Source organism: Neomonachus schauinslandi, chromosome 10, assembly GCF_002201575.2.
Source record: "Neomonachus schauinslandi chromosome 10, ASM220157v2, whole genome shotgun sequence".
NCBI classification, from domain to species: Eukaryota; Metazoa; Chordata; class Mammalia; order Carnivora; family Phocidae; genus Neomonachus; species Neomonachus schauinslandi.
The window spans coordinates 29,620,093-29,634,189 of NC_058412.1; the positions used below are offsets into that span (position 1 = coordinate 29,620,093).

Genomic DNA, 14,097 nt, shown 5'->3' on the forward strand with positions numbered 1-14,097 from the left:
AAAGTGAACATTATTTAGTATTAGACACATTTTGTAGGATCAAGCATATGAAATTCTTAATACTTTTATTTCCCACCAATTCAAAAGTACTTATGGAGTTACTGCTTTATGCAAGGCAGTACATTCACCGCCTTGGGGTATAAAAAAATGAGAGAGCCTGTCCCTGCTTTCCAGAAATTCACAGAGAGCCGCATAGGAATTACTGAGCTCCAAGGCAAATTGGTGAGCATAATACTGAGGTACTAAACAACAGCAGTACTAGGGAGAAGTTTCATTCTGAGTGGGGATGATGGAACACTATGAAGTCACTGAATTTGGTCCTGAACGTAACCTGGATACACAGGAGGGTTACAATGTGACCCAGCCCTTCCACTCCCAGGTATTCACCCAAGAGAAACAAAAACATGTCCACATAAAACTTGTCCATGAATATTCATAGTAGCATTGTTCATAATATCAGGAAAGTGGAAACAACCCAAATGTCCATCAACTGATGAATAGATAAATAAAATGTGACATATCCATATAACTGATAATTAGTTCGCAATATAAAGGAATGAAGTACTGATCCATGCCACAACATGGATGAACCTTGAAAACACTATGCTAAGTGAAAAAGACCACATATTGTATGATTCCATTTAAATGAAATGTCCAGAGTGGGCAAATCTATAGAGATGGAAAGTAAATTAGTAGTAGATTAGTCTTTGGGGGAAGATGAGGAATGAGTGCTAATGGGTATGGGTTTTCTGCACAACTCTGAACATACTTGACACCATTGAACTGTATAGTTTAAAGGGGTGAATTGTATGGTATGTGAATTATATCTCAATAAAATTTTATTAAAAAAATTTGAAGGGAATTTTAGGTAGAAACTGTAGTAGAGAGCCACTGAGTGCAAAACCTTATTCAAGTAACACAGCCAACCTGTGTGGTGAGGGCTTATTCAAGTAACAGTGAACATGGGTCATGAAGCGGGAGCCTCCAGAGGAGCATGGCCCTGCCAACACCTCGACTTAAGCCCAGTGAAACTCATTTCAGACGTCTGGCCTCCAAAACTCTAAGAGAATAAATGTGTGTTGTGTTCAACCTCCAAGTTTGTGGTAATTTGTCGCAGCATAGAAAACTGATAACAGGTCTCGAATTAACCCCTGAAGAGCCACACATATTTGAGAGATATTTGCCTCACAGTTTTACCTATTATACAGTCTTTAGTCAGAGTTTAAACCAATAGTGAGGCCACCGTACATCGATCAACCATAGTCCCTCCATCTGAGGAAATGAAGGCTTGGGATAGGCCACAGTCACAGATAACAGAATCACAGAATCATAGACATTAAGGACTCGGTGGACATTTCAGTATAAAGAGTAAATATCTAAATGGACTGTCTGCCATATTTTGTCCCTTAGCCTGCTTTCCTCTATATGATCTCCCTTGGCAATCCCCTAGATTCAAAGTTGAGCTGCAGGGGTTGCTTCCAGATAACATACACATTATTCTGCGTACGATTCCATCCTTTCCATCGTGTCCCTATTGTGTTGTTTCCTACAGTCTGCTCTACATCTTCACCTGAATATTCTGGCTGCAACCCAAACACGGCGTCTCCACGTGAGAGCTCACGTTTTACCTCCCTTAAGTGTTCACCTCACCGTGAGGACAGACATGCGGTGGCCTCACTGTTGGCTTAAATTCTAATGAAAAATTGTGTAATAGATAAAAGTGTGAGACAAAATAGCTCTCAAGTATGAGTGGCTCTTTGGGGGTTAATGTGATTGGGGCCTGTATTTCCTGTAATGGCATCCTAATCCAGCCACATGCCTTTAACAAACCTGGAGGTAATGTCTGCTGCATACCTTCTCCTTAATCCTCACAATTAGTTACCAACTCCTCTTGGTTCTGACCCCACTATTTTTTCCAGGCCGGCACAGCCTCTCAGCATTCTGGTCTTTTAAATATAGTCTCCTCCCGCTCCAACCCATTCTAAGCACACTGTTTCAAAGAACTGGTTGGGTCACACCCACCCCTGCTCAAAAAACAAACACCTCATTTGTCACCTTTGGAGTTTGCCAGGGCACCAACTCATTTTAAAAATAAATATCCCATCTGTCCCATTTAAGTTCTTTATAGAAGAATCACAGATGACAAAGAGGTTTGATAGGATCTGAAAACCCCTACTTTGCAACCCTTAATGAAATAATGGATCCAAAAAAACAATCATCAATGGTTGCCAAAACTGTTAGGTGGAAGATGGGTAGGAAACCTGATAGGACATGACAGCCCCAGAGCCCACCAGTCAATCTTCAGAGCATCGACAGTGGAAAAACCAAACATATTCCTCCCAAAGTGATGCCAAAGGAAGTATACAGCATCGCTGATGCATTATTCTTGGGGAAGAAAATCTGAACCAGAATCAAATCAAGTTTCTAGTTCTGACTAGACACCATGGGGATGTTACCAGTCAGATCCTGAATGAAGGAAATTCTACAGGATATGTGATCCAGTTCCTTCCTCAGATAAATGGCAAGAGGAAAAACTGAAAACAGGGGTAAATGTTAGAGTAAGAGACATCAGCTACATACAGTGTTGGATCCTGATTTAAACAACCAGTAAAAATATTTTTTTGTGAAGAAAACGGAATACAGACAAGATTATTGGATGACAATCAAGGAAATCTTATTAATTTTATTGAATGACAATGTTATCATGGTTTTGTTAAAATTCAAAAGATCTTATATCAGAGATACATTTTTAAGTATTTACAAGTGAAATGATATAATGCCTGAGATTTGCTTTAGAATACTCCAGTAAAAGAAAATTTTAAAGAAGAAGGGGGTATATACAACAAGAAGGATGGAATACTGATCGTTGTTGAAACTGGGTGATGGGTACATAGAGTTTCACTATTCTTTTCTCTCTCTCTCTTTTTTTTTTAAGATTTTACTTATTTATTTGAGAGAGAGAGCAGGGATTGGGGCAGAGGGAGAGGGAGAGAAGCAGGCTCCCCGCTGAACGCAGAGCCCAACATGGGGCTCAATCCCACCACCATGAGATCACGACCTAAGCCAAAATCAAGATGTGTTTAAGATAAAAAAGAATAACTAGGCAGTAAGCAGTAGTAAACTCAACAGCCAGTTTAAGAAAAAAAAGGTGAACTGTTATCTTTGCAGTTCACCCCCTGGGTCACACCACTTCTGTCCCTCCTCAGAGAACCACTATGGGATTTAATATTTCTTTATTCCTTTCTTTCCTTTTATTGTTTGACCACATTTGTTTGCATTTCTAAACAAAATTCTTTCCTTTAGCATTCTCTCTGGAACTTTATGTAAAGAGAACCATTCTGTCTATATTTTCTTTTTTTTTTTTTTTCTAAGATTTTATTTATTTATTTGAGACAGAGAGAATGTGAGAGAGAGAGCACATGAGAGGGGGGAGGGTCAGAGGCAGTAGCAGGCTCCCTGCCGAGCAGGGAGCCCGATGCGGGACTCGATCCAGGGACTCCAGGATCATGACCTGAGCCGAAGGCAGTCGCTTAACCAACTGAGCCACCCAGGCGCCCTCTGTCTATATTTTCTGTAACCAGCTATGTTCCCTTAACATTATGTTCCTACCAGATGTATCATGTTACTGCATTTAGCATGTCATTCATTCATTTTCACTGCTATGCAGTATTACAATGTATGAAAAAGAAACTATTTATCCATTCTTCTAGTGACGGACATTGTTTTTTGTTCTTTTGGCTATTATAAACAGAGTTTCTATGAACATTCTTGTAGGCATGCAAGTGGGAATGGAACTGATGGCTTTGAGGGTATATACACCTTCAACTTAACCAGATCAGACCAAATTGTTTTCCAAAATGATTGTATATCACTTATCTTTTTAGGGACACCATATTTCTCTAACAAGCTGGTTAGCTATTTAAGACAAGGAAAGATCTTACATTTTTTGGCCTAGAAAGAGTGAACACTTGATAAATATTATTAGTTGACTGATTCACTAATTGATATAAAAAATTTGAGAGATTCCCCCCCAATGTTTATAATAAGGAGATGAGCCAGGAAAATTAGGCAAATGTATGAATGTTTCTGAAGTTAAAAAAAAAAAGATTCAAACCTTCCTAAAATGTAGTGAAAAATTAAGGGAAAAATTAAAATAGAAGGTAAATACCATTCAGCAGTCCCTAGAAGATTTTAGACAGTTACAGAAAAATTGAATATCCAAAGTAGGATACTTTTTTAGAAGGGCTCTACCACGTGCTTCGTTCCTTTTTCACTGCAACATTCTTCCACTCCTTCAAAGTCTCCAGTATTTCAGATGCATTAGGTCGCTTTGTGGGATCCTGTGACAATAATTTCTGCAGAAGAAATTTCTGTAATGATAATGAGTCAATACTAAGAAATAGAACATTGAAATAAATGAAATTCTGATTATTTTCAAGTGCTTACTTCTCTGGCATCAAACATATCTGGGAACTTGTCAGCCCTTAGGTCTTTAAAAATCTGAAAATAAAACATATATATATATATAATCACTAGGAAATTATTCACTTGGGAGGAAAACCAAACTTGTTTCTTAGCCAAGAAGCACACAGGACTCCCTTCCCCACCTTGCCCCATCCTTAACATCATGATATGCTGAAGTGTTAAGAGCATCATATGCATTATCTCCCTTCATCCTTTTTGGAATCTTATGTGATAGGTATTTTCATTGCCCCATTGTACAGAGAAGGCTGTTGGCTCCAGGCAAGTTCCCTTTATTGAGCTTCAGACCAAGCTGTCCTGTTGCCTAATGTCTTTAGCGGCAACCCACTGCCTCCATAAGAAAGTCCATCATCTTGCCTTCATCTAGCCCCAACATGTCTTTCCAGTGCCATCAACCATTGCTTCCTTGTCACATATACTCCAATAAAAATGCCACTGCCTGCTATTCCCACACTCTGCACATTGCTGTCTGAAGGCTGGATCTGCCTTCTTTCTATTTTGGACCATTAGAAGCGAACCAATCCTTCAAAGCTCAGCTTAAATACCCCCATGAAACCGAAATCCCTCTAGCTAGCAAGATCTCTGTCCTAGTCATTTCCACAAAACTTCATGTCTTCTCCCAAAACATGTATGGCATTCTCTTATTTTCCTTTCTAGAATATAAGCTCCTTGAGAACAGGGCTTATTCATTTTTATAACCCTGTAGCACTTAGCACAGTGTCTTATGCAAAGCAGGCAATCCATAAAAGTTTACTGACTGACTCAAGAAACAGCTGTAGTTTTATGAGCTGTACATACCTCTCAAAGAAGACCAAACGTTTTGGTCTTAAACAAAAAGCTTTGGTTGCCCAAACATGGAAAAGATAAAATCTGTATTTCCTTTTCAGTCAACACGAATATATTCAAGAGATTATTTACCTGTATTGTTTCTGAGACAGTGGGACATATGTAAAGAAGTTCTGCGAGAATTAGCCCCAAAGCAAAGATATCCACTTCTTTTCCATATTCTTCTGAAGAAATCTAAAGAGACCAAGATATGTTTACATTCGTTACTCACCCAATATAAATATCCATGTTCTTCTGAAGCCAAAAAAAGTTATTTGACCAAATATCTTCTATCATGTTACAAGACATGTTTGTTAGCAACATCTGTGGAGTCTGACTGCCCTGGTTCCAATCTGTCACTAAATAGCTGCATCACCCATGTAAATGAACCATCAAGGGTAGAATAATCTCAACCATAAAACGGGGATAACGAAAGTTCCAACCTCAGAGTTTGACTGTGGTGTTAAGTAAGATGCAGCAGGTAAAATAGCTAAAATATTTCTCACAAGTGACTTGCATGCAAATGTTCATAGAAGATGTATTTCTAATATTCTGACTGGAAGCAATCTGAATGTCCATCCGCAAGAGAATGAATAAGCACACTGTGGCCTATTCAGGCAATGGAATAGTACTCGGTAACGAAAAGGAATAGTCTGTTGGCATAAGCAACAACTAGAAGTTCTCCAATAGACATTACTTCGAGGGAAATAATCAAATACAAGAAAGTACATAAAGTATGATTCCATTCATATGAAGCTCAAGACAGGGAAATCTAATCTGCGGTGATGGAAACCAGAGCACTAATTGCCTCTGGAAAGGAGGGATGGACTGGAAAGGGCCTGAGGGAATTCTCACAGGTGAGGATAATGTTCTACATTTTCATAAGCTTATGGGTTTCACAGGAATATGCCTTTGTCAAAAAAAATGTACATTTAAGGTATGTACATTTTATGGTGTATAAATCATCCCCTAATAAAATGATTTTTAATTTAAAAACCACTACGAAAATGAAAAGCACAATGATGAATGAATTTTTAAAAAATATTTTTAGGGTGGCAATACAGGGTGCAGGAGATATTTAATAAAGTGGGAGTTAAAGGGGGGCCATTAGCCACCTATTGTCTCCCACTTTCACATTCCACAAAAAACTTAAATTATGTCTTTGTGCCACACGGTCCCCAAAGGGAACAGGTGGATTTCCTCTCCATTCTAGACTCTCAAACATCAAAAAGATGAAAAATAGACAATAAACTGCCAACCAAAAAATATAAGCTACTAGAATAGTGAATCTATATATAAGACAAACATTCACAATCAATAGCTGTACAACCAGGTTCATAACAGCAATTTTCACAAGAGCCAAAAGGTAGAAACCCACGGATCCACTGATGGATGAATAGATGTGGTCTATCCACACAACGGAATATTGTTAAGCCTTAAAAAGGAAGAACATTCTGACACATGCTACAACATGGGTGATATTGAGGATATTATGCTGGGTGAAAAAAGCTAGTCACAAAAAGACAAATACTGTATGATTCTACTCACACAAGATATCTAGAGTGGACAAATTCATAGAGACAGAAAGTAGGATGGTGGTTGCCAGGGCTGGGGGAGAGGGGAACGCAGAGCTATTCGATGGGTGCAGAGTTTCAGTTTTGCAAGATGAAAAGAGTTCTAGAGAGGGATGGTGGAGATGATTGCACAACAACGTAAAAGTACGTGATGCCACTCAACTGTGCACTTAAAAATGGCTAACACGGGAAATTTTATGTTATGTGTATTTTACCACAATTAAAAATAAATATGTTTTAAAATCAATAGACTTATTAATAACCAATTAGATACAAGGAGTCCCATTTTAACAGCAAAACACTATACATATTGAGGGAAATGCTTTAAAAATAGAAGTGGTCAAAAAAAAATATAAGTGGTCTTCATGAAGAAAAAAATATTTTAAAACTTTATTGAAGAATATAAAAATGGCCGTAAGGTAGGTTTATCATTGCCCCCGGCTGTGCTCTGGCCTCCCAGTAAGAGGACGACACCTGCCATCTCCACCCCTTGGGTTGGGCCATGCACTTCACGCAGGGCCATGATGGGTAGTGATGTGTGCCACTCCTGGGCAGAGCCCACACAAGTCATCACAAAGTTCTACCACCGCCGCCGGCTGTGAGGACAGCAATGACCCAGACAGGGTGCTTCCTTCAGTCTGGGTTCTGGAATGAAGGAGACAACGTGGAACAAAACCACAGCCAGATCGCAGCCAACACATCACGTGGGCAAGAAATAAATCTTTGGTGTTTTGTATGCCACAAAGAGATTGGGAGTCACCGGTTACCGTAAGACTGCCTGGCCAAGGCTGACTTGAGAGAGGACTTGAATAAGTGGGAGAAACCTGTCAATTTCCTGGAGCAGAAGTCTCAGATATATAAAAATGTCAATTCTCCTCAGTTGAATCCTTAAATTTAATGCAGTTGCTGTCAAAAATCTCAACACCAGTGATGGACCATGACAGGCTGATTCTACGGTTTATTCCAAATGGAATAGTGAATGTGAACACTAAGAACATTTCTAAAATGAAGAATGATGTGGGAGGTCCTGCTGTCCAAATACTAAAACCGGTATTATAATGCTATAATAACTGAGACAGTATGATATTAAAGAGAAAAAGATAAAAATAAGTCATTTGGACAGAAGAGCATCCAAAAACAGATCCATGAGTGTGTGGGAATTTCATGTATGATAAAATAGCGTTTCTTTTAGGTTTTTATTTAAATTCCAGTTAGTTAACCTACAGTGTAATATTAGCTTCAGGTGTACAATATAGTAACTCAACTCTTCCATGCATCACCCAGGGCTCATCACAAGTACACTCCTTGATCCCCATCACCTATTTCACCCATCCCCCACCAACCTCCCCTCTGGTGACCATCAGTTTGTTCTCTATAGTTAAGAGTCTGTTTCTTGGTTTGCCTCTCTGTTTTTTCCCCCTTTGCTCATTTGTTTTGCTTCTTAAATTCCACATATGAGTGAAATCACATGATATTTGTCTTTCTCTGACTGACTTATTCCGCTTAGCATAATTCTCTCTAGCTCTATCCACATCATTGCAAATAGCAAGATTTCATTCTTTTTTATGGCTGAATAATATTCGTGTGTGTGTGTGTGTGTGTGTGTGTCTCCCGCATCTTCTTTATCCACTCATCAGTCGATGGACACTGGGCTGTTACCATAATTTGTAAGATAATGCTGTTATAAACATCGGGATGCATGTATCCCTTTGAATTAGTACTTTTGTATTCTTTGGGTAAATACCTAGCAGTGTGATTGCTGGATTACAGGGTAGTTCTATTTTTAACTTTTTGAGAAACTCCTATAGTGTTTTCCAGAGTTTACATTCCCACCAACAGTGCAAGAGGGTTCCCCTTTCTTCACATCCTCACCAACATTTGTTGTTTCTTGTGTTGATTTTAGCTATTCTGACAGGTGTGAGGTGAGATCTCACTGTAGTTTTGATTTGCATTTCCCTGATGATAAGTGATGTTGAGCATCTTTTCAGGTCTCTGTTGGTCATCTGTATGTTTTCTTTGGAAAAATATCTATTCATATCTCCCGCCCATTTTTAAATTGGATTATTTGTTTTTTGGGTGTTGAGTGTTATAAGTTCTTTATATATTTTGGATACTAACCCTTTATGGGACATGTCATTTGCAAATATCTTCTCCCATTCTGCAGGCTGCCTTTTAGTTTTGTTGATTGTTTCCTTCACTGTGCAGAAGCTTTTTTTTTATTTTGATGTAGTCCCAAGAGTTTATTTTTGTTTTTGTTTCCCTTGCCTCAGGAGACACATCTAGATTGCTACGGCTGAGGTCAAAGAGATTGCTGCCTATGTTCTCTTTTACGATTTTTATAGGTTCAAGTCTCACATTTAGGCCTTTAATCCATTTTGAATTTATTTTTGTGTATGGTGTAAGGGAGTGGTCCAGTTTCATTCTTTTGCATGTGGCTGTCCAATTTTTCCAATACCATTTGTTGAAGAAACTGTCTTTTCCCCATTGGATGTTCTTTCTTGCTTTGTCAAAGATTAATTGACCATATAATTGTGGGTTCATATCTGGGTTTTCTATTCTGTTCCATTGATCTACATGTCTATTTTTGTGCCACCACCATACTGTTTTGATTACAAATACCATTTTTATTATGGTAAAATATACATAAAATTTATCATTTTAACCGTTTCATGTGTGCAATTCAGTGGCTTTAAGTACCTTCGCAATGTCACACAACCATTACCGGTATCTCTTTCCAAAATTTTTTCATCATCCCAAACAGAACTGCACCATTAAACAATTTCCCATTCTTCCTCCCTCAGGCCCTAGTAACTTCTGTTCTACTTTTTGTTTCTATGAATTTTCCTTAAAATAAAAGCTTACATCATGAACTATCTGATACATGGTGATGGGCAACTGCATATCCACATGAGGAAGATCAAGGTATATCCCTTCCTCAGATGTATACAAAAACTAATTCAAGTTAAGCTCAACTAAAGTAAAAACACAAAATATTTTTGTAATGTTGTGGGAGAAATGGCCTCCAAAATAAAAATGAGAAACCCAGCAGCCATAAAGAAAATACTGATAAAACATGACAACTTAAAATTTAAGCTTCCATGATATATCATAAACAAAGAAATAAGGAACAATCAAGGAGAACAAATCTGCAATATGGTTAACAGATACAGAATCAGTAACTGAAATATTTAAATATTCCCTACAAATAAATTAGGAACAGATAACCTAATTAAGAAAAATGAGGAAAGGACACAGAGAATCTGCACAAAAATCGTGAAGTAAATACATGTAAAGATGGTCTACCTTCCTAAAAATCTGAAAAATGCAAAGTGAACCAGCAAGATACTCCTCCTTCATCACAGTGGCCCAAACTGCAGTCTGCTAGCACCCTAGTCCCACTGGGAATGGGAAGGAGAAAGCACCATTCTCCAACACTTTGGGAGGAAGGCATAGTAGAATCACTTTTTTGGGGATGACAGTGTCACAGTATTGGCCAAGTTTGAAATGCACTTGTCATTCTATTCAATAATTTCACTTGAAGGAACCTATCATAGATGATCATGGAAATACTTGTTTTTAGAGTCAAAGATAAGGGGGGAAACGTAAAACTTGCTAACAGCCTAAATAAATACCCATCAATAAGAAACAGTTACATAAATGATGGTACAGGTCAGCATACAATACAGTTGCTAAAATGAATGTGTCAGATCCACAGGTGCTGATATAGAAGGATTAGGATACATTGTTGAGTGAAAAAAATTAAGTCACAAAATAACATGACAGTAACTTTGTAAAAGCATGTCCTTATATCTTCGTGCAAAAAGTCTCTATATACATATATATTTGTGTTTATATATGTTTATATATATATATAAACACAGAAAATTATCTAAAAGGATAAACAACAGACTCCATGAGAAGAGTAGAAAAGAACGTTAAAGGCAATTTTCCCTTTTTGTTCTATATGCTTCTGTGTTGTTTTAATTTTATAAGAGGTGTCTATTAACTCTATAATTAGAAATACAAAAGAAGTGGAAAATACATAGAAAGGAAAGGGACCTCACCTGCTCTGGGCTCATGTACCGAAGAGTTCCTTTATTACTTGTCCGATTTGCATACTCTTTCAAGGATGTCACAAGTCCAAAGTCTCCAATCTTTATGTGTTTTGTATTTACTAAAAATATGTTACCTGGCTACAGAAAGAAAAAAAAACATCCAATATTTATAAGTACCAATTCAACAGACTGTTACCACATATCCAAATCATATTTAACAAGGGCTATTTTTATATTTCCTTATAAGGCATCTACCCTTACATGGGTAGCCCAAAACAGGATACTTAGTCACAGATCTTTAAAGTACCAGCTGAGGAAGTAAGGACTTCTCTGTCAGCAGAGAAGGCTTCGGGCATAACCGCCTTCAAATATCTGAAGATATGCTTAGTGGAAGGTGGATTCACTCTGCACAGTACTAGAGGATAGAAACAACCAAAGGCTTGCTTTAATATATCCTAATATACTAATAGTGTGGTCCAAAGAATGGGAATTTGAGAGTTCCCATCTCAGGGAGTATTCAAGGCAGGGCTGGACACCGACTTGGTAGAAATGTTGCAAATATGAATCCAGGATCTGTTGGGGGTGGAAGTGGAAGCCCTTCAGATCTCTAAGTTTGAGATTCTCAGAATGAGTCTCTTCTCAATAAAGCTGTTAAGATATCATGTGAAGAATTTCTCCTGGGGACTTCCTTGATGTCAATTTCTCCAGACCCCTGACAACTTCTTAACAAACACACCCCCTCTGTCCTTGAAGGCAGGCCACATCAACTGGAAGCTGGTAACTAGCACTTAAGTATTTCTGTTCATGTACGTTAATTCTCTAAGCATATCGAAAAAGCGGCGGCGGCGGGGGGTACAAATGGGGAGTGTTGTTCATTCTATTCCACCATTTTGTAGGTGGTATTGACGAACATTCTAAAGACCATGAAAACAGGAAGGCTGTTGATAAGGAGATTAATATCTTGCCAATCTTGGGGCGTCTGGCTGGCTCAATTGGTGGAGCGTGAGACCCTTGATCTCAGGGTGGTGAGTTCGAGCCCCACATTGGGTGTAGACATTGCTCAGAAATAAAATATTTAAAAAAACATATTCTGTCATTCTTGAAAAGGCAACTTTGAATATGATGTTGGGCTTGATGTACACATGCAGACTCTGGGAGGCAAGTAATACTCACGAGAGGGCCTAGCAAAGGAGCTGACAGGGAAGAGACCGTAAAGCCAAGAAGGGTGAAAGAGGAGCTTCCAAGAAGCCAGCCTAAAAAGGCTCGTGCAGAAATTAGCAGTTAGATTGGCACCATTCACAATTAGATTGGAATCTACGGCTGATAATGAAGACGGAAACCTGCAGATGGGCGTGGGGTGGTGGGTGTAGAGAGAAAAACCTCCCAATGCGGTATTCAGGTGACCATGTAGGAATACGCTGGCTTTGCAAGTGTGACTGCTCCTCCCACAGTGGTCTGTAACTTGACTCTGAGCAACCCTGAGGGTGCATTTACAATGCTTCTAAATATATAAGCTGGATGAGACTGTCTAGTAAAAAGAGCAGATCATTTGTTAATAGTTCATCAAAAAGAAAAAATACGGGCGCCTGGGTGGCTCAGTCGTTAAGCATCTGCCTTCGGCTCAGGTCACGATCCCAGGGACCTTGGATCGAGCCCCGCATCCGCAGGGAGCCTGCTTTTCCCTCTCCTCCCTGCTGGTGCTCCCTCTCGCTCTCTCTCTCAAATAAATAAATAAAATACAATCTTAAAAAAAAAGAAAAAGAAAAACAATAAGGTCACATTTTGTCTAATCAGTTATGGTATAATAAGGCCAAAAAAAAAAAAAGTGCAAACTTCATACAGGAGGTACAGGAAGAAAGGACTGAATCCGCAGACCGAGGCTGACCGAAGAGCCTGGGCCTACAGAGGGAAAGAACCTCCAAAGCTTTTATTCTAGAAACCTCTATGTCCCTCACCAGTATCTTCGTCTAGTTTTTTTTTCTCTCCATTTTGCTGTAATATCTTTCTTTATTACTAACGTATAATTAACATATAAGTTTCAGATGTATGATGTAATGATTTGATGGTCTAATTCTGCAGATTCTGACAGAACGTGATAAATGCTGGTAGACTTTATACAGTAGGGACTTCTGGGGTAAAGACCATTCTCTGGCAAAAAGCACCTACAGCTGGTATCATGTGAAGCATCACAGAAAAAGGTGCACGCCTTCGCTGGCATCTTCTTTAGGCTGGGAGAAAGCAGCAACTCTAGCAGTAAAGCTAGAAAAGTTAGGAGAGGCACGAAGGCTCAGGAGTATTAAAGTCTGACCTCTGAGCAACTGCGGCCATGGAGCAAACACTGTCTGCAAACACAGCCAAGAGAAGAACCGCCCGTAACCCAGGGCACAGGCAGCGTGGGAGACAGAGGTGCTAGGGAAAAGAACGGCCAGGTAGCACCTGTCAGTTTCATGAATTCATCCAGAGGGGGGCCTGGGAGTTAATACCCAAACGTCTGCATTTATTTGCAGATTACTTTATAAGTAATTGTGCTTAAATTTTTTATTTAACTATATATATGGTTTATTCCAAAGTGAAGGTATAGCCATTCCAAATCTGTTCTTTTGAGCATAGTTCTTATAACATTCCAACTTTAAAATGCACGTTTAAGATATCGTTAAAGAAAGATGGAACCAGGGGCACCTGGGTGGCTCAGTCCGTTAAGCTCAGGTCATGATCCCGGCATCCTGGAATCGACTCCCACATTGGGCTCCCTGCTTGGCGGGGAGTCTGCTTCTCCCTCTCTCTCCCTCTCTCTCTCTGTCCCTGCCCCCTCCACCTCATGTTCTCTCTCTCTCAAGTAAATAAAATCTTAAAAAGAAAGAAAGAAAGAAAGAACCAGGTGGATTCCAACACAAAGGCCTCAAGCCTCCAGCTCCTGGGGGCAGACCAGAGACACACTATCTTTTATAGGCCAATTAATTATTCCTATTAGGCCCAACAACTCTATACACGAGTGCTTCTTTTTCTCAAGAAACTCTTTCGCTTCATTCCTCATTCCTGGCTATTGTAGATGGGCGGGATAAGCAGACAGCCAAGATCCATATAGATCAGTTGCTTCTGCCAGATCCAGAGTGATCAGGAAAGGCTACGTAAAGAAATTGAGACCAAAGAAGACAAGCAGA

General features: G+C 39.1%; 1 protein-coding gene across 1 annotated transcript in view; it reads right to left on the reverse strand.

Moving 5' to 3' along the window:
• Positions 1 to 3,487: 3,487 nt before the first annotated feature.
• Positions 3,488 to 14,097, reverse strand: part of EIF2AK2 (eukaryotic translation initiation factor 2 alpha kinase 2) — a 31,273-nt gene continuing 20,663 nt past the window's right edge. The window contains exons 13-16 of the mRNA XM_021697461.1: positions 10,946 to 11,074; positions 5,401 to 5,502; positions 4,447 to 4,500; positions 3,488 to 4,370 (exon numbers count right to left, since the gene is read on the reverse strand). Coding sequence (XP_021553136.1) covers positions 4,248 to 4,370; positions 4,447 to 4,500; positions 5,401 to 5,502; positions 10,946 to 11,074 — 408 coding nt within the window. The 3' untranslated portion in view covers positions 3,488 to 4,247. The remainder of the gene's footprint in view (positions 4,371 to 4,446; positions 4,501 to 5,400; positions 5,503 to 10,945; positions 11,075 to 14,097) is intronic.